This window comes from Aythya ferina (assembly GCF_964211825.1).
Source record: "Aythya ferina genome assembly, chromosome: 32".
Taxonomy (NCBI): Eukaryota; Metazoa; Chordata; class Aves; order Anseriformes; family Anatidae; genus Aythya; species Aythya ferina.
The window spans coordinates 1,397,080-1,415,409 of NC_140329.1; the positions used below are offsets into that span (position 1 = coordinate 1,397,080).

Sequence of the window (18,330 nt, forward strand, 5' to 3'; positions counted from 1 at the left end):
ACTGCCAACTGCCTCCAACCCCTCTCTCCTTCTCTCCTCTCTGCATGCCACCTGTGATTGGAGCCACCAGCCCTGCTGCGCTGTGCAGAGGAGCTGCTCCTTGGCAGAGCTGTCTCTCTGCATCATAGGTCTTTTTGAAATGTGTTTCCTCTGTCCCAGGAGCCTGGCCCAGCTCAACAGCAGAGGCCCAGCCCAAGCACTGTACTCACCCCTCTGGTGGCTTTTGTGATGAGACCTCAAAATGAAAGCACTGAGAGCAAATTGAAGAAATCTCTCCAAGTCCAAGTTATGTGAAGGTTTCTTGGAGTGCCCCCTGAGGGCCAGCACTGACACAGTCTCCCTTGGAGCTCATTAGAAGAGAACATTGGAGGCAGTTAGGACAAGTAGACAAAGGCAATGTAAAGGTGACACTGATGTGTAGAAAACATGGATGTATTTCACCAAGCAAAAGGGCTGAGCCTTGACCCTCGGCCCCTGGAAGGGAGATCCTTTACCTTCACACATTGCTCAGGGCTCTTCCTGGGGCAGTGGGAGATGGGGATATGCATGAACAAGTGCAGGACAATTGTATGACCCCTGCCTAGTTCATAGGTGGGCAAGGATTCAATCAGGCTCTGGTGCTTTAGTGATTAGCTGTCTCTTCATAGGCCTCAGTTGTGGAGACAACAGCCATAGCCATGGACACAAATATCTCATAAGATGTCTCTCTATGAAGCCGGCCTGGTTCCTGCTGACCAGGCACCATTGCCCTATGGCATCATGGTGCCCAGGCTCTCCTCCTCCTGGGCACTGCTCACTCAGCAGGGTCCCAGTCTGCCCTGATGTGTAGGGTTATTCTTCTGTTGCAGGGCTAGGTTCTTCTTTTTGTAAATGTCAAGAGTTTTCTGTAGGTAAAACCTTGCAGTTTCTCAAAGTTCCCCTGGACAGATGCTCCATTGTGTCAGCTGTTAATGTCTGCAGGTGGATGGCTCACCCTGATTATGCTGTCTGTTACAATATAACTGCATCAACAATTGCAGGACAATTTGCACAATACAGGATTTAGTGGAATAAAACCGCAGCACAGTATCACAGAATGTTAGAGGATTGAATTCCACCGGATTCTACTTTTTCTCTGCTTCCTCCTCATGCATGCTATCATTTTGTTTGGAACCACATCCTAAATGTTGTGAGGCTGTTGTGGTGTAATTGCCTGAGGTAACTAGGGAAATAAAACTAACATTCACATTTTAAAGAAACTGTACAGCATTGAAGAGGCTTTCAGGGTAGGGCATAGCTGCATTACCTGAGCGTTCCATAGGTTTCCAACCTTAGATGCTATCGCGCTGGGGAAACTTGGTGTGCTAGCCCTAAGGAACAGTATGGAGCGTAGAGTGGAGTGGAGACACCACAGCTAGGCTCTGTAACCAGGTGGGGACTCTATTGTTCTTGTGCACACCAAGACCGATAAGCTGCACTTTTTGCCACCCTGAGCCAAGGACCTGTCATGTTTTGACAAATGTCGTGCCCTAGTGTACTTTTTGCTCATTAAAGTATCATTATAATACCAAAACACACCTCCATCCCAAAAGCTACCCGCCTCCAAGGTGCGACCATCCCTCACTGAGCATGTGCTCTGAATTTCTCAGAGCCTATTACTTTAAACGGAGACGGGAGAACTTTTCACCAATCATAACTAAGATATGCTTGACTAGAGTCACTCAAGCTCCACCTAAAAGATAGAAAATAATATAAATTGGCCTAAGAGACAGGGGATATTAGGGAAGATACCACCGTCAGGGGAGATACCAACCCAAGGAAATACAACATCCTTAGGACCTCCTGACGCCTGGGATCAGTCGACGGGCTGAGCCTCTCTTCCCCCCCCCCATTGGGACGCCTTTGGGTGAGATCTGAATACTTGCTTATAAATCTTTCTAGAGTCTTTGATCCTTTTAATGCGTTTATTTCTAGGCTGCGCACCTGTAACACCTGTAACACCTGAATATTTCATGCATGCTAGCTTGCTTTTGCAGACAGTCACTGTCGCTGGCAATCCAAAAGAACCTGGTTATCTGTTGCTGTAATAAACCATACTTGATTGCATTGTGATTGCTCTCATTATGTGCAACTAGGGTAAGGGTGGTTATCTGTGACCGTGATAGTTCACTGTTCTGAATCCAACTGGACCCCCAGACGGTTAACGCGTTATTGATGAATGTCCAGCTGGACCCCCAGACGGTTATCTGACTGGTTCAGTACCCTGAATCCGACCGGGCCCATAACCGTTAATCAGCTACACCCCTTAACGCAACAGCTGTGCAGAGACAAAATTAGAAGGTTGAAAGACCAACTGTAGCCCAATCTATCCATTAAAGATAATTAAAAAATAATAATAATATATTTTTTAATTAATAAAATAAAATAAAAAGGAAGATTAATGAGAATCTTCATCCTTTATTGGTTTTGCGATGAAACATGGGTAAAAGTGATGAGGAAAATGCTGAGGTACTTATTGCTTCCTTTGCCTCAGTCTCCAGTAGCAAGAACAGTTGTTCCCCTGGTACTCAGGCTCTTGAACTGGTAGATAAGGACAGTGAGTGGAACGAAGCCCTCATAATCCATGAGGAAAAGTTTTGAGACCTGCTACTCCACTTAGATGTACTCAAGTCTATGGGGCCAGATGGGATCCACCCGATGGTACTGAGGGAGCTGGCCGAAGTGCTCATCAGCAGTCCAGGCATTCAGGCGAGGTCCCAATTGACTGGCAACTAGCCAATGTGACGGCCATCTACAGGAAGGGCTGGAAGGAGGATCTGGGGAACTACAGGCCTGTCAGTCTGACCTCTGAGCTGGGGAAACTCACGGAGCAGATTATCTTGAGTACCATCACACAATGCTTCCAGGACCAGCAGGTGATCAGGCCCAGCATGGGTTTATCAAAGCCAGGTCCTGCTTGGCAAATCCGATCTCCTTCTAAGACAAGGTGATGTGCTCAGTGAACAAGGGAAAGGCTGTGGATGTGGTCTACCTGGACCTCAGTAAAGCTTTTGAAACTGTTTCCCACAGCATTCTCCTAGAGAAACTGGCTGCTCAAGGCCAGGATGGATGTATGCTTCACTGGGTTAAAAATTGGCAGTATCTTCTTCTTCAGTATCTTCATCAGTGATCTGGATGAAGGGATGGAGTGCACCCTCAGTAAGTTTGCAGACTACACCAAGTTGGGTGCAAGTGTTGATCTACTCAAGGGTAGGAGGGCTCTGCAGAGGGATCTGGATAGGCTGGACCCATGGGCCAAGGCCAACTCTATGAAGTTCAACAAGGCCAAGTGCTGGGTCCTGCACTTGGGGAACAAGAGGCCAATATAATGCTGGGGGAAGGGTGGCTTGACAGCTTCCCCGGGGGAAAAGGACCTGGGGATATGTGTGGATAGTTGGCTGAATATGAGCCAGCAGTGTTTCCAAGTTGCCAAGAACGCCAACAGCATCCTGGCTTGTACCAGCTATACTGTGGTCAGAAGAAGTAGGGAAATGATTGTTGCTCTGTACTCGGCCCTGGTGAGGCCACACCTTGAGTACTGCATTCAGCTCTGGGGCCCCCAGCACAAGAAGGACACAGATCTATTAGAATGAGTCCAGAGGAGGGCCATGAGGATGATCAGTGGGCTGGAACACCTCTCCCCTGAAGACAGGTTGGGGGTTGTTCAGCCTGGAGAAGAGAAGGCTCTGGGGAGACCTTACAGTGGCCTTCTAGTCTCCTTTCCTGGGTACTCCCCGGGAAAGCTGGGGAGGAACTTGTCATCAAAGAGAGTAGTGATGGGACTAGGGGTAATGGTTTTAAACTGAAAGAGGGTAGATGCAAATTAGACATTAGAAAGAAGTTTTTTATTCAGAGGGTGGTGAGGAACAGGCTGCCCAGAGAAGCTGTGGATGCCCCATCCCTGGAGGTGCTCAAGGCCAGGTTAGATGGAGCTTTTAGCAACCTAGTCTAGTGAAAGGTGTCTCTGACCATATCAGGAGAGTTGGAATTATGTCATCTTTAAGTTGCTTTCGTACCCAAACTATTCTGTGATCATGTAAATATGAAACACAGCACCATACCAGCTCCTAGGAAAAACAAACAAACAAACAAACAAACAAAAAACTATCTTAGTCAAAACTAGGACACTATCAACCCCTCATTCCATACTGTCCTGGTTTCAGTTAGAACAGAATTAATTTTCTTCCTAGTAGCTGGTGGAATGCTGTGTTTTGGCTTAGGATGAGAAGAGTGCTGGTAACACCCTGATATTTTAATTGTTGCAGAGCAGTGCTTATACCAAACCAAGGACATCTCAGCCTTTCGCTCTGTCCTGCCAACAGGCAGGCTGGGGGTGCAGTAAGAGCTGGGAGGGGACAGACCCAGGACAGCTGACCCAAACTAGCCAAAGGGGTATTCCATACCATCTGACGTCATGCTAAACAATATATAGGGGTGGCTAGCCGGGGGGAGGGGGCCAGACTGCTCAGGGTTAGGCTGGGCATCGGTCAGCGGGTGGTGAGCAATTGCATTGTGCATCACTTGTTTGTACATATTATTATTACTTTCCTATTATCACCATTGTATCATTATTATTATTATTGTTATTATTATTTTGTTATTATTATTTTCCTGTCTTATTAAACTGTCTTTATCTCAACTCACGGGCTTCACTTTCCGTTTCTCTCCCGCGTCCCAGAGAGGGAGGGGGGAGGGTGAGCGAATGGCTGCATGGTGTTTAGCTGCTGGCCGGGTTAAACCACGACACATACCATGTCTGTCATGCTCAGGTCAGACACTTCCCAATTAATCACCATCGATTTTCCTATCTCTTGATATGCACACAAAAATATCATGCCCTTAGTCTATTAGTGTCTATAACATTAACATTTAACAACAACAACAACAATACTACTAATAATAATTATTATAATTCCTTTTGTGTCCTAATAAACTGCCTTTATCTCAACCCGCGATCTTTCGCATTTTTGTTTCCTCTCACTTCTCTCCTCCATCCCACTGGATGAATATCACTGGAGTGTTGAGCTTCCTGCAAGGTCACACCACAGCAAATCTTTTTGGTGCCTATTTTGGAGCACAAAGGTTGAGACGACAGATCTGATCACAGTGTTTTAAAAGTAAATTGTTATAAGCATTAGATCACTTTAAAAGTTGCTGTTTACAATGTTGATTTTTTGATCTCAGGTCTGTTGTGCTTGTTTTCAGAATTGTGTTGTATAGGACATTACTAACTGTCTTCCACGCCATGCTGTTTTTCAGTTCTGGGGGCTGGTTTAAGGTAATGCTTTTGCTTTATTGGATAACACTGACTTAGGATAAATTTATTGCCACCTCCATATCTTCATCTCTTAGAAACTATTAATAATTACACTCTTTTATACTCTGTTGTCATGTCAGAGGTTTCAGCTTTGCCCAATTCATCCTTCAGGGCTGCTTTCAGTTTTCTACACAGAGGGGGCCACTGCCTCCCTGATGCCCGGGGGAACATAAAGCCTGCATGGGAGCTTGGAAGAAGTTACCCTGGGTCCACAGCAGCCATTCTATATCCAAAAGTTATAGGCAGGAAGTGCACTTTTGAGGTGTTGCAGAGCTGCTGGGCACATTGTGCAGGGTGCTCCTACAGACCTTGGTGTCTTTCTCCAGGCTGGCTTAGGAGCTGTTTCTTTCTCAGACATGGAGTAGCCAGCAGAGGTGAGACAGATACTCTAAATTCATGAAAGCCATCAGAAAGCTGCCCATAAGAAGATGGCTGATATTGGGAAGTCAGGAAAACCTGGCCAGGAGAGATGAGAGATTTGGGGGAGGGAGGAGGAGCTTGGACAGCAGAAGATAACAACTTTGAAGAGGTAAGAATAATGATTTTGAAGAGGTTGAGGTAATGTTGATCCCACCGTAATGCTGACTTAAAGCAGTCATGTGAGGCCCTTAGACTATTTTAATCTGTAACATTAATCCCTAAACCTAAATGCTGCTCTGCACCCTGAGAGGAATACACTACTCTAATGTTTGACCACAATATCCCTTGAAGCCAAACTTAGTCCATAGCCACTTTCCATTATGCTTACATTCTTGCTCGCCCTTATCCGTGCCCTTAACACTAGCATTAAAGTGCTCTATTTAGCCCTAGTCTTCTTGCAGACCTAAACAAAACCCTATCCTGCAGAGCTTGACCATACCCTAACCACAGACCTGACACCACCAGCAGAACACTAAACCTTTGCTTAATCTCTAACCCAGAAAGGTGAGCTCTAGTCCTTAATGCCATAAATGAACAACTAACACCCAAAGCCCCCGTTCCTGTGCATTAACTTCCTCACCTTCAATCCTTCTCCTATGCCTTAACTTTAGGCGCTTGGCCCCTTGGGGCAGGGCAGGAACCGTGAGGTTGCTGTGCAGTCACATGGCATTCAAAGATGAATGCAAGGGGCCATGGATCTGATCAACTCACAAGGAGGAGATGGGTGGGAATGCACTGATGAGCTCAGCTCTGCCTCAGGATCTCCTGCCCTAGCAGGAGCAATGTGACTGTGAGGTCACTTCTGTCCCTGCAGTTGATAGGGCAGCAGCAGGAACGTGTCAAAGAAAGGGGCTGTGAGGTCACTTCTGCCTGAACTAGCTGACAGGTCACCTTTGACTTAGATCTGGGGTCTGTACTTTTTGGCTGACATCTGCCAGTGGCCTTGCTAGGCCAGCAGAAGGCAACTGGTTGGCATGCTGACTGTAGCATCCCCACTGCCTACATACCCAGGAGGACCCAGACAGAAAGAATGCAAATTGCTTGCAGAAGAGATAAAGGATAATAAGAAGGTTTTTTAATAGTATGTAAATAGTAAAAGGAAGACTGGGGATAATGTGTATCCCTTGCTGAATGAGGCGGGTGTCCTGGTAATGGGAGATGCTGAGAAGGCGGAGATACTGAATGCTTTCTTTGCTTCAGTCTTTGCTTCAAGGACTCCCCCGCGGGACTCCTCAATCCTGAAGGGAGGAGAAAGGGTCTGGGAAATAGAGGGCTGCCCCCTGGTTGATGAGAGAGTGGTTCAGGAGCATCTGAGTGGACTCAACACACACAAATCTATGGATCCCAGTGGGATGCATCCACGTGTGCTAAGGGAGCTGGCAGAGGTGATCGCCGAACCACTCTCTATCATCTTTGAAAGGTCCTGGAAAACAGGAGAGGTGCCTGAAAACTGGAGGATAGCCAATGTCACTACAGTCTTCAAGAAGGACAAGAAAGAGGATCCGGGAAACTACAGGCCAATCAGTCTCACCCCTGTCCCTGGAAAGGTGTTGGAACAGCTCGTTCTGGATGCCATCTCCAAGCAATTGGAAGAGAAGAAGGTTATGAGGAGTAGTCAGCATGGATTCACCAAGGGGAAGTCGTGCTCGACCAAACTTGTTGCCTTCTATGATGGCATCACCAGCTAGGTAGAGGGGGGGAGAGCAGTGGATGTCATCTACCTTGACTTTAACAAGGCTTTCGATACTCTCTTCCATGACATCCTGTTAGCAAAGCTGCGAAAGTGTAGGATAGAGGAGTGGACAGGAAGGTGGGTTGAGAACTGGCTGACTGGCTGAGCTCTGTGAGGATAGGACAAGGGGCAATGGTCAAAAAATGGAACACAGGAAGTTCCACACCAACATGCGAAAGAACTTCACAATGAGGGTGACGGAGCACTGGAACAGGCTGCCCAGGGAGGTTGTGGAGTCTCTTTCTCTGGAGATATTCAAGGCCTGTCTGAAGACCTATCTGGGCAGCCTGCTCGAAGGAACCAGCTTTGGGAGGGGGGTTGGACCCGACAATCTCTCGAGGTCCAAACCCTACAATTCTGTGATTCTGTGAAATATCTGAGAGGAAAGTTTCAAAAGGATGGAACCAGACTCAGTTCTGTCCAGCGACAGCACGAGAGGTAATGGGCAGAAACTGAAGTACAGGAAATTCCGGCTGAATGAGGGGGCACACTTCTCCCCTCTGCTCCCCCTTACTCCCCCAATCCCCTCTGCTTGTCCTCTGTAATGTGAAAACTCAGTAGAGATAAGTATGGCAAGTTGAAACGGCCAATTAAAAGAAGCTAGGTAGATAGATTCATGAATTTACTGTGTGTAAAACAACGGTGATTCAAGCCAGAGGTGTGTTGGCTTTGTGAAAGGTTGCCAAGCACCTGACTCTGCAGAGTTATATAATTAATTATTTCATTAAAAGACTTTTGTGTACTTTCTGTCTCCATGTGCTATTGTCTGGGCACACAAACATACAGATAACACCTGCAGCCCATGGGTCCCGTGGCAGAGCAGATTTCCATTTGGCAGCCTGTGGAGGAGCCCCCGCAGGAGCAGGCCCTGGGCCAGAGCTGCAGCCCATGGAAAAGAGCCCATGGAGGTGCAGGGGATCAGGGGGGAAGCTGCCATCCATGGGGGACCCGCGTTGGAGCATTTTGCTCCTGATGGATGGACCCTATTGTACGGACCAATACTGGAGCAGTTCTTGAAGAGCTTCTGGCTGTGGGAAGCCCACTCAGGATCAGTTCAAGAAGGATGGCATCCCGTGGGAGGGAACCCGTGCTGGAGTAGGGGCTGAGAGTGACCGTGAAGGAGCGGTGGAGATGAAGCATCATGGACTAACCACAGCCCCAATTCCCCTGAACTACTTGTGGGGTAGAAGTAGGAGATGGTAGATGTTGGGGGAAGGTGGTTTTAGTTTGCTTGTAGCTCCTCACTATTCTAGTCTTCTGGTGATAGCAACAAATTATATTAATCACCCTATGCTCATTTATTTTTGCCCGTGAAAATAATTGGTGACTGTGACAATACAGGGGGTTACAGTTGGACAAGATGATCTTGGAGGTCTTTTCCAACCTTAGTGACGCTATGACTCTATGATTTTGTTACACTTGGTGGCTGATCTCCTGATCTTACTAGGAGAACAAACCCCAAGCTCTTTTCATCATATTTTCTCCCCCTTTTTCTTTGAGGAGGAGGAGTTAGAGACAGGTTGTAAAGGAGTTCAGCTGCTTAGCAGAGTAAAACCACCACTGCAGGAACATGGGAGGGGTTCAGCACCAGAGTAAAACCACCAGAGCAGGGACATGGGGAGGGTTCAGAACCAGAGCTGTGGCCATCCAAGGATGGCATCTCAGCACCCAGGACATGATCTGATATCTCCCAGGGAAATCTGGCCCTGGATTGTCCCCCTGTACGAGGACATGCAGAACAGTGACCGAAGAAGCCTTAGGGCTCAGGGCAGCCCTAGCATCAGGACCTAGGAGTCCTGGCTCCCCCATTGTCCCCTGAGCCCAGCGGGACCCTCAGGAAGGGCTCTCACAGCAGCCACCAGCTCTGTCCAGAGACACAGCCCCCATCCCAGCCCAGGACTTGCAGCTTTGGACAGCTGACAGGAGGTAGAGGAGTAGAGAGGGTGGATATCTTTTTAGTTCACTTTTTGTTTCTCACTGCTCCAGTCTGTTAGTAAGGTTAGTAAATATATTATCTTAATCTCCCTACAGAGTCTGCTTATACCATGACTGCAACTGATGAGTCATCTCCCCTTCCCTTAACTCAACCCAGCAGCCCTTTCCAACTCTATTTTCTTCATTTGTACCTTTCAGGAGCAGGGGTGAAAGGGTGGTGTGGTGGAGTTCAGCTGCCCATCAGTGTGAAACCACCACAATGCTCAGACCTATTGCTGACACCAGCTTTGAAAGAAGAGGCAGGATTTCAGGCAGTGCATTGGAGAGATGCTGTTTTATTAAGCAGATGCTAATGGAGAGTTGATGCTGACATGCAGGGAGGGAAAAACTGTGCAGAGTAAACAGAGCAGTTTAATACCTCAGGAGATGCTGGATGAATAAACTTTTTTTTTTTTTTTAATGTATTTATTTATTTTATAAGAAAGTAATGAATGGAAAGGAAACTGAGGATAAAGATAAAAATAACAATACTCTTAATGAAACAAGGAGCAGGCCTTCAAATGACCCAGAAGGTCATTTGTGGAGAAAGAGGAGAAGTTTATCACCATTCAGAAATATCTGTGAAATTCCTTTCCTAATAGCACACTTGAGCTCTTTGTTTCTCATGCTGTAGATGAGGGGATTGAATGTTGGGGGCACTACTGAGTATAGACCTGCCACCACGAGATTTAAGGTTGGGGAGGATAGGGAAAGGGGCTTCAGGTAGGCAAAAAAGCCAGTGCTGAGAAAGAGGGAGACCACAAACAGGTGAGGGAGGCACATGGAGAAGGCTTTGTGCCGTCCCTGCTCTGAGGGCATTCTCAACACAGCACTGAAAATCTGCACATAGGAAAAAAGAATGAAAACAAAACATCCAGATGCAAAACAGATAGCAACCATAAGTACCCAAATTTCCCTGAGGTAGGAATCTGAGCAGGAGAGCTTGAGGATCTGGGGGATTTCACAGAAGAACTGGTCCAAAGCATTGCCTTGGCAGAAGGGCAGGGAAAATGTATTGGCCGTGTGCAAGACAGCATTGAGAAAGCCACTGCCCCAGGCAGATGCTGCCATCTGGGCACAAGCTCTGCTGCCCAGGAGAGTCCCGTAGTGCAGGGGCTTGCAGATGGCAATGTAGCGGTCGTAGGACATGACAGTGAGAAGAAAATACTCTGCCGACATGAGAAAGGGGAAAAGAAAGACCTGTGCAGCACATCCTGCATAGGAAATGGCACTGGTGTCCCAGAGGGAATTGGCCATGGCTTTGGGGACAGTGGTGGAGATGCAGCCCAGGTCAAGGAGGGCAAGGTTGAGGAGGAAGAAGTACATGGGGGTGTGGAGGTGGTGGTTGCAGGCTACAGCGGTGAGGATGAAGCTGTTGCCCAGGAGGGCAGCCAGGTAGATGCCCAGGAAGAGCACGAAGTACAGGAGCTGCAGCTCCCGTGTGTCTGCGAATGGCAGGAGAAGGAACTCGGTGATGGAGCTGCTGTTGGACATCTGATTCTCCTGGACAAAGGGGAATAGCCAAGAAAGAAAAGACAGTGATAATTAGGAGAGACATGTCTGAGAAAAACTGCTCCACTTCTCATTGAAATGCCCCCAGTGACTTTTCCCTTTCTGAGACCTTTCTGCTGCTCTCTTGCTTGAGTTCTGGTTAGTGCTAGCTGAGGGTGCCGCTGGGACCAAGGGTTTCTGCTGTGGGCTCTTCAAGAACCTGCCCTGTAGCTCAAGGTAAATAAGAACCAGGAATGATCTCTGATTAAATCTACCTCTGATGTATGTGAACTTAACAGCATTACCACTCTCAACACTCCTGACTGCAAAAAAAGAATTTGTGGTTTACATTGTTCCCGCTGCCTGTGTCACACTCAGGAACATTTTTAGATGGTAGAAACCCCTGGCATTTGTAATGTATTCCAGGTGAGACCTTGTGAACACTGAGAAGCAAAGCGACTGTCCTTAGTGCGTTGAGGACAGCCAGCCACTCCATCTGTCCTGGTCTTAGTCAGTATCATCTACATCTCAATACAGTTCCCAAATTGAGCTGCCCAATTATTGTGGCCTCAGGAACTCTGTTGGCAGAGATTCATCATGACTCATGCCCTGAATCCTATGGGCTTAGGGGGAAGCAGGGAGGTGGCAGACTATGCTGTTAGCACTGTCCTGCTGTTCCCTGCCCATGGCTCTGCTGCCTGAAGCTGTCCTTGCCTGCAGCTGGGTCTCTGTCCCCACACTTCCTGCCTGCAGCTCACAGCCTCCATCCCACCCACTGGGTGCTCAGCTCTGCCCTGCAGACACCTCCTGGCAGCAGGGCTCTGCCCAGGGGCAGTTTGCTGAGGGCACGTCCTAGAGCCCAGGTCACACAGACCCTGCTGATCCTACACATGTGGTGGTGGAGCTTTCTAGGGGCTGAGGGGCAGGAAGGGGACTTCATGGGGGTCTTTCTAACCCTCAGTGGTATGGCTTAGAAGCGTCAGCCTCATCTTGGAAATAATGCTATCTCATTTTATTCCCACCGAGCCAAAGAACACAAAACTGAAAGCTCAGGAGGCTCAGAAAAGCTGAGACTGAAGCTGAAATCCCATGCCCTGACCCAGCTTTTGCAAAGTCCCTTGGATACATCCTGGTTGTGCTGTAGATCTGTGAGCAGGCTGCCGCAGGCAGCAGCCTCCTACCAGCAGCAGGACCCTGCCCTGCCGGGGGGGCTCCTTCCACCCGCAGCTTCACCCCACAGTGCCCTGGGCAGCTCTCCCGGGCAGGCTGAGTGCTGAGCCTGGCAGGCGGCAGAGGCCCTGTCCTAGCACACAGCCCCTGGGGCACAGCAGGGACCCTGCTCTGCACCACAGCCCTGGACACCCCTGCCTGCACCCCCGGCTTCTCCTACCTCCAGGAACTACGGCTGCATTGCCCTCTAGCCAGACACTTACCAGGTGCAGGGCTGGGAAGTCTTTTCCTGCTGCGAGCTCTGGGCATCCTGCCACTTCTGCCTGCCTTTAAGCACTGTGTCTCTGCAGGCAATGCCCCCAGCCCTGCTGCACTGTGCAGAGGAGCTGCTTCTGGGCAGAGCTGTCTCTCTGCAGCGCTGCCCGCTTGCCACGAGCTCCCCTTGGGCCCAGGAGCCCGGCCCAGCTCAGCAGCAGAGGCCCAGCCCAAGGCCTCCCTTGCTCTGCCCCCCACCAGGCTCCCTGCACATGGCCCTGGGGCTGCAGGGGAACCTGCTGGCAAACAGCCTGAAGGAATCCCTGGAGTTTCTTCTCTCCCTCCCCTGGGTAGACACACTTTTTGACAGTAGGCTCATTTCTCTTCACAAAAAAATAATTATCTGTAGCAGTCTTCTCTTCTCATTCCAGTTAATGGTGGTACACCCAGGCATGGTCATAGAAGTAACTCCTTTAACTCCCTGCTTAAGGAACGGATTCAGCAGAGCCAGTTAACGCAACATCTCATGCTGGGTTTTTGTCCTGGGGCTGGAATGGGACTCTGATCCCTCCCATGCCTGCCACAAACCCACAGGACCTGGGATTCATCTGCACTCAGTTTAGGTGTGCATAACATGGGCAGCTGCAGGTAAGCTCCTTGTCTCAGCTCAAGGATCATTAATGCAGATGGAGGAAATCAGGGGGCTGCAAACACCTGGTGACATGTCAGGGGGCAGAGGTATGTGCAGGCATCTGCAAGCTCTCATGGAGGAACCCTGAGGGACAGGGCAGCACCTGGGGGCATCCCCTTGGAGGCTGGTGAGGAATGCCTTTGGCCAGCTGAAATGACAGCAAATGCACCCATTTAGGACAACTAAACCTGTCCCTCCTCAGTAGGCTCAGGGCAGCATGTAGAGGCATCCACCTGACCCAATGGAGAACTGTGCCACAGGGAGAGCTGAGTCTCTCTCCCTCTAGTTTTCCCTCCATCTCCAGGGACTGTAACAGCACTTGTCTCACGGACATCCCTACATTCCCTAATGAAATCGAGGGCAGCCGCTCCATGTAATAGCCAATTCCAGGCCTGCAGTGCTATCCGAGATGCCAGCAGTTTCCAGCACCACTGGAGCATGCAGCTGACATGGGCAGCACAGGACCCACAGGGCAGCTCTGGCCATTCACAGCTGGTACTTAACGGGCACTCCTGAGGGCATCTCTGACAGACCTGGTGCTTATGAGCAAGTGACCGCTTCTCAGAGACCCAAGGTCTGTCCCACCTCTATTCATCAGAGGCAGCCAATGCATGGATATGAGACACTTCACACTGGAGTTTCCACTTGTGTTGTTCAGCTCGCAAACACTGCTGCTGCTTCTCACCTCCATCCTTCATTCACCCCTTTGATAGTACCATCCAGACACAACCCAATGATTTTTTGTCTGTGTCCCTGAATCACAGGTTGCCCATACCAAGGACATTTTCAGCAGCCCCTTCTCCTGCCTGGAGATCGGCCTCATCTCCAGCACTGGCCCTCAGGGCTGCACCAACACCACAAAGGTCCTCTGCTGTCAGGGCAGCACAGCCCAGGCCTCTTTCCTTCTGGCCTTGGGAACACCAGGGTTTGCCCTCCTTGGGGTCCCTCATTTCGTCCTCCTGTGGTCATCTGCCATCCACTGCAGCAGGTCTCTGCCCTGCTGGAAAGCCTCTTCATGCCCAGGCTCTTGGGCACAAGACCTGGGACAAGTCTGAGTTTGGCCTTTGTGCCACAGCTGAGGTGCTGCAGCCCAGATGTGCCCCAATGCCCTCAGCCTGAGGCACAGACACGAGGAGCTGGATCCCCACTGAAAGGAAGCTGTGTCAGCATTAAGGAGTGCACTGCATCTGTCCCAAGCTGTTCTCCCTACTCTCCCCTTCATCTGCAGTTCTGCACTACCCCTCTCCCTTACCATGAGGTGCTGAAGGTAAGTTTGCCATTCCCTCGTGTGCCACCTCTGCCTGTGGCATGGCAGGGGGGGATGTCCTGGGCGAGGGTGCTGAGGCCTTCTCAGAGCACAGAGCCTTGTGGGACATGAGGGGAGGAAGGCCCAGGAATGTGCTGCAATTCCCTCCATAAAACACATCCTACTTCTCCAGGTGAGCGACATGCGGTGAAGAGGAGTTCAGGCACACTGAGGGGCTGCTGCATCCCAGGTGCCTTCGCTCCCATCTTTTGAAAAAAGCCCAGCGCCAGGACAAGCCTCAAACCACACCTTCCTGGAAGGGCTTCCAAGAGCAGAGGCGTGTTGGGGCAGGAACACAGCAGGGACTTCTCCAGCGCTCCACTTCCTTTATTCTGTGGCCTTTGTCACCATTTGGAGATGTTCCTGGTGGATTTGTCAGGATCCTGTGGAAAAGAACTGGGCAGAAAGGAGGTGACTGTTTCTCAGGACAAGAAGGGAAATCTCTCGTCTCTCTCCTGAGCTGTGCCATCTCCATGCTGCTGACCTCACAGGTCTTCAGATGACACAGGCTGATGTCACAGGGGGTGCACTGCATCACCAGGATATAAGCACTGGAGCAGCGGCAGTGCTGGCTCTTCCCTGCAAGGCCTGGTCCCTGCTGGGCACTGCTTGGGTGCTCCCCAGCGCTGTCCTTCTGTGGCCAGGAGTGGGGTCAGCAGGCAGAAAGCTTGCACTGGGCGACCCTCGCTGATGGGCGGAGGAGCAGGGGCACCTTGCAGAGGAGCTGTGGTTGAGGAGCCAGGGCGGGCATCCCTTGTCCTGATCTGAGGGCCAGCAGCAAGCGAGATGGAGGGCTGCTGGAGGGTGACCATTGCCTCTGATATGAATTCCCTGTTCCCAGTGCTCCTGCATCTCTCCCCCAAAGGTAAGGGTGTCAGGAGCCCCTTTCCAAGATGTGTCACAAGGGCTCTCAGCTGTCCAAAGCTTTGCGGGGGGCTGGAAATGACTGGTGGCTGCTGCAAGAGCCTTGCCTAAGTGTCCCTCTGGGCTCACGGGAGTATGTATTAGCCAGGACTCCTGGGTCCTGATGCTAGGGGTGCCCTAAGCCCCAGGGCTCCTTTGGGCATGGCTGAGCTTCCTCGTGATAGGGACAGTCCATGGCCAGGTTTCCCTGGGAGCTGGTGCCTCTTTGGGATCTGGCTTTGGGAGGAAAGACGTCCACTGTCCCAGAGACTGGTGTGGCCTGCAGCTCCACAGGCCTCTCAGGAATGTGCCAGAAATGCCTGTGTTGGAAATCACCCTTGTACTGATCTCCTTCAGGGGAACCAGCCCCTCCTGTGCCACCAGGCTGGCAGAGCGTGTTCTGGGTGCTGAGATGCCATCCCTGGATGGCCACAGCTCTGGTGCTGGACCCTTCCAATGTCCCTACTGTGGTGGTTTTACACAGGTACACAGGTGAACTCCATGGTCACCGCTCCTTTACTTTACAAGGAAAAGGGGGGAAAAATACGATGAAAATAGCTCAAGGCTTGAGGTAGAACAGGAGGTCACCCACCAAATATCCTCATGGGTACCAATTATCATCACAGGCAAGACAGACTTAGCATAGGCAGATTAATATAATGTATTGACTATCAGTGGCGGACTACAACCTTGAGGAACTACAAGCAAACTAAAAACACCATTCCCCTCATCAAGCCTCTTGTAACTCCTGCTCCTGGGTGGAACAGGAGAATTGGGAATTGCTGTCAGTCCATGACATTGTTTCCACTGCTCCTTGATGGTCAATCTCTGCCCTCTCTGGGTGCCTCCTGTGAGATGCTCTACTTCCCAAATGAATCCTACGTGGGGCCATAAAGGGCTCAGATAATCACAGATATGACCGGATCATGTTAAAATAAAGTTGTTAGAAGCAATATATCAGCTTCATAGTTGCTGACCACAATGTTCATTTTTTGTTGGTGTAGTAGTTGTGTTTGGTCTCAGAACTGTGTTGGGTGGCACAATACATATTGTGTGTGTTCCCTGTTGTGCTGTTTATCCTTTGTGGGGGCTGGTTTATGGTTATTAGTTTACTCTACGGCCTAACACTGCCTTATGTTGTGATAAAATTACTGATCATGAGACAAATCTGGTAGTTGTACTCAGCATTGCCGTCACCTCCATGCTTGAGGAACTTTCTCTCAGAAACTATTTATAATTAACAGTCTTTACTTTTCTCCTCGGGGAGCCAATCTATGGAAATGATGGGGGGGGGGGGGGGGACGGGACACTTCTTCTCCCCACAGCTAGCTACAATAGCTCTTCAAAACTTGGAATCCTTGGAATGTTCAAACCAGCCTGTACGCATTGTTATGTGTCCTGAATGTGTTTCAGGTTTTGTTTAAGGTCAGAGTAAATTATTTCAGAATGCCACACAATGATCTGCCCTGAGGCAGGATAATTATGAGGGGCAGGGTGTGTGGGAGGATATGGGCAGGCACCTAGAACTGTGGGCACCTCCAATGCTTTCTAACTTCACCCCTGAAGAAGTGCAGCATCCTAAAAAAAAATAATAAAATAATCTACACAACTCCAATTCCTGTGAATGGGCCAGAGAACCAACCTTTGCCTGTATCAGTCAAATATATATATGAGAATAAAATCAAATCAGGAAAGAAGCTCCTACTCATAGAGGGAAGGAGGAAGAAGAAGATGAGGCAGGCTACTCTCAAGTAAAGCCATCAGAGAAATGTGTGCATGAAGACAGAGATAACATAAAAGGAGCAGTAAGCTCCTGATCACCATTCCTTGGGGAGCTGTGAGATGTGTGATTAGATTTCAGCCATCATCTAGGCCAGCACATTGTCACCTGGCTGCTCCGATATTGGGATAACAGGGCAGGTAGCCTGGAATTAGAGGGCAGGGAAGCCAAGCAGCCGGGATCCCTCTCCAGGGAAGGGGGCATTGACAAAGCTATTGGAAAGGGGGCACAAATCCTCCCTCTCGAGGCAACTCCTGTCAGGTGTAAAGGAAAGGTATCCCTTCAAGGAAGATGTATGTCACCCAGGCAAATGGACCACCAGGGAGAGAGGCAGCCCATATCTGATGGAAATGGCCATGCTGGAGGTGATTTATGGTGATTTATGCACATTCAACTGTTTTCTACCTTGCCCGGTCCTTCACAGGATCCTTCAGTTGTGAGGTTGCTGAGGGTCGAAGTGCCAGTAGCTACCCAAATGGTGCACCAGTGGCAATATGGCACCACCCAAGATTCCCTGATTCCCATATATATGCTGATTCATCAACTGGAGAGCCAAGGACTGATCAGCAAAATTTGTTCACCCTTTAATAATCCCATCGGGTCAGTGCAAACATGTAATGAGACTAACGGTGGAGTATTGTGTCTAGAATGAAGTCACACCAAATTCAATAGATCGTCTATAGTCTTCTCTCCTTATAGTCTTAGCTCTAAGAGCATTTAAACGATCTCTTACAGCACCTGAATGCTGCTGTCTGATCCCTTCCTGGGATCATAAGGAGACAGTACCTCCAGGCCAAAACACTCTCCCTGTACGCTTGGATGCAGGCCCCTAGGTCCCATGGACTGTTAAGGGTGTAGTTTGCAAAGTAACCACGGATTTTATCCCCACCCACCACATGTTTTACCCCTGCAGAGTCCTGCCTCAAGGCACAAAGGGCAGGGAGACCTTGCTGGTGAGAGCTGAGGCCCTGTGGAGATGTCCGAGACACAACAGCCATTACAGCCAAGGGTCCTGTAGAAGAGAAAGGAAAAAAGAGAACATTTAAAAGAGAACAGAATAGGTTTAGCTCTCCCTGTGACACATGACTCCTTTTGCTCTGCTGACAGCCTCCGCAGGCTGCCCTGCACATAAGGAGTAGGGACAGGTTCAGTTGTCCTCCATGTGGCATCTGCTGCCATTTCAGTTGGCCTGAGGAATGCCCCATCAGACCAGAGGATCAACCTCAAATTTCACCAGGTATTTCCATTTGAACAGCTCCTGCCTGTCCTCCAT

At 49.6% G+C, this 18,330-nt stretch overlaps 2 protein-coding genes across 2 annotated transcripts in view; one reads left to right on the forward strand and one right to left on the reverse strand.

Moving 5' to 3' along the window:
- LOC311425637 (olfactory receptor 14A16-like) overlaps positions 1–18,330 on the forward strand; it is a gene marked incomplete at both ends in the record, with an annotated part of 210,404 nt that overhangs the window by 46,679 nt on the left and 145,395 nt on the right. The gene's annotated exons all lie outside the window — the stretch shown is intronic.
- Positions 9,996–10,955, reverse strand: LOC311425611 (olfactory receptor 14A16-like; the record flags this gene model as incomplete). Its single annotated transcript, XM_084501553.1, has 1 exon — positions 9,996–10,955. One exon carries the CDS (start codon positions 10,953–10,955, stop codon positions 9,996–9,998), a length of 960 nt encoding a protein of 319 aa, XP_084357679.1.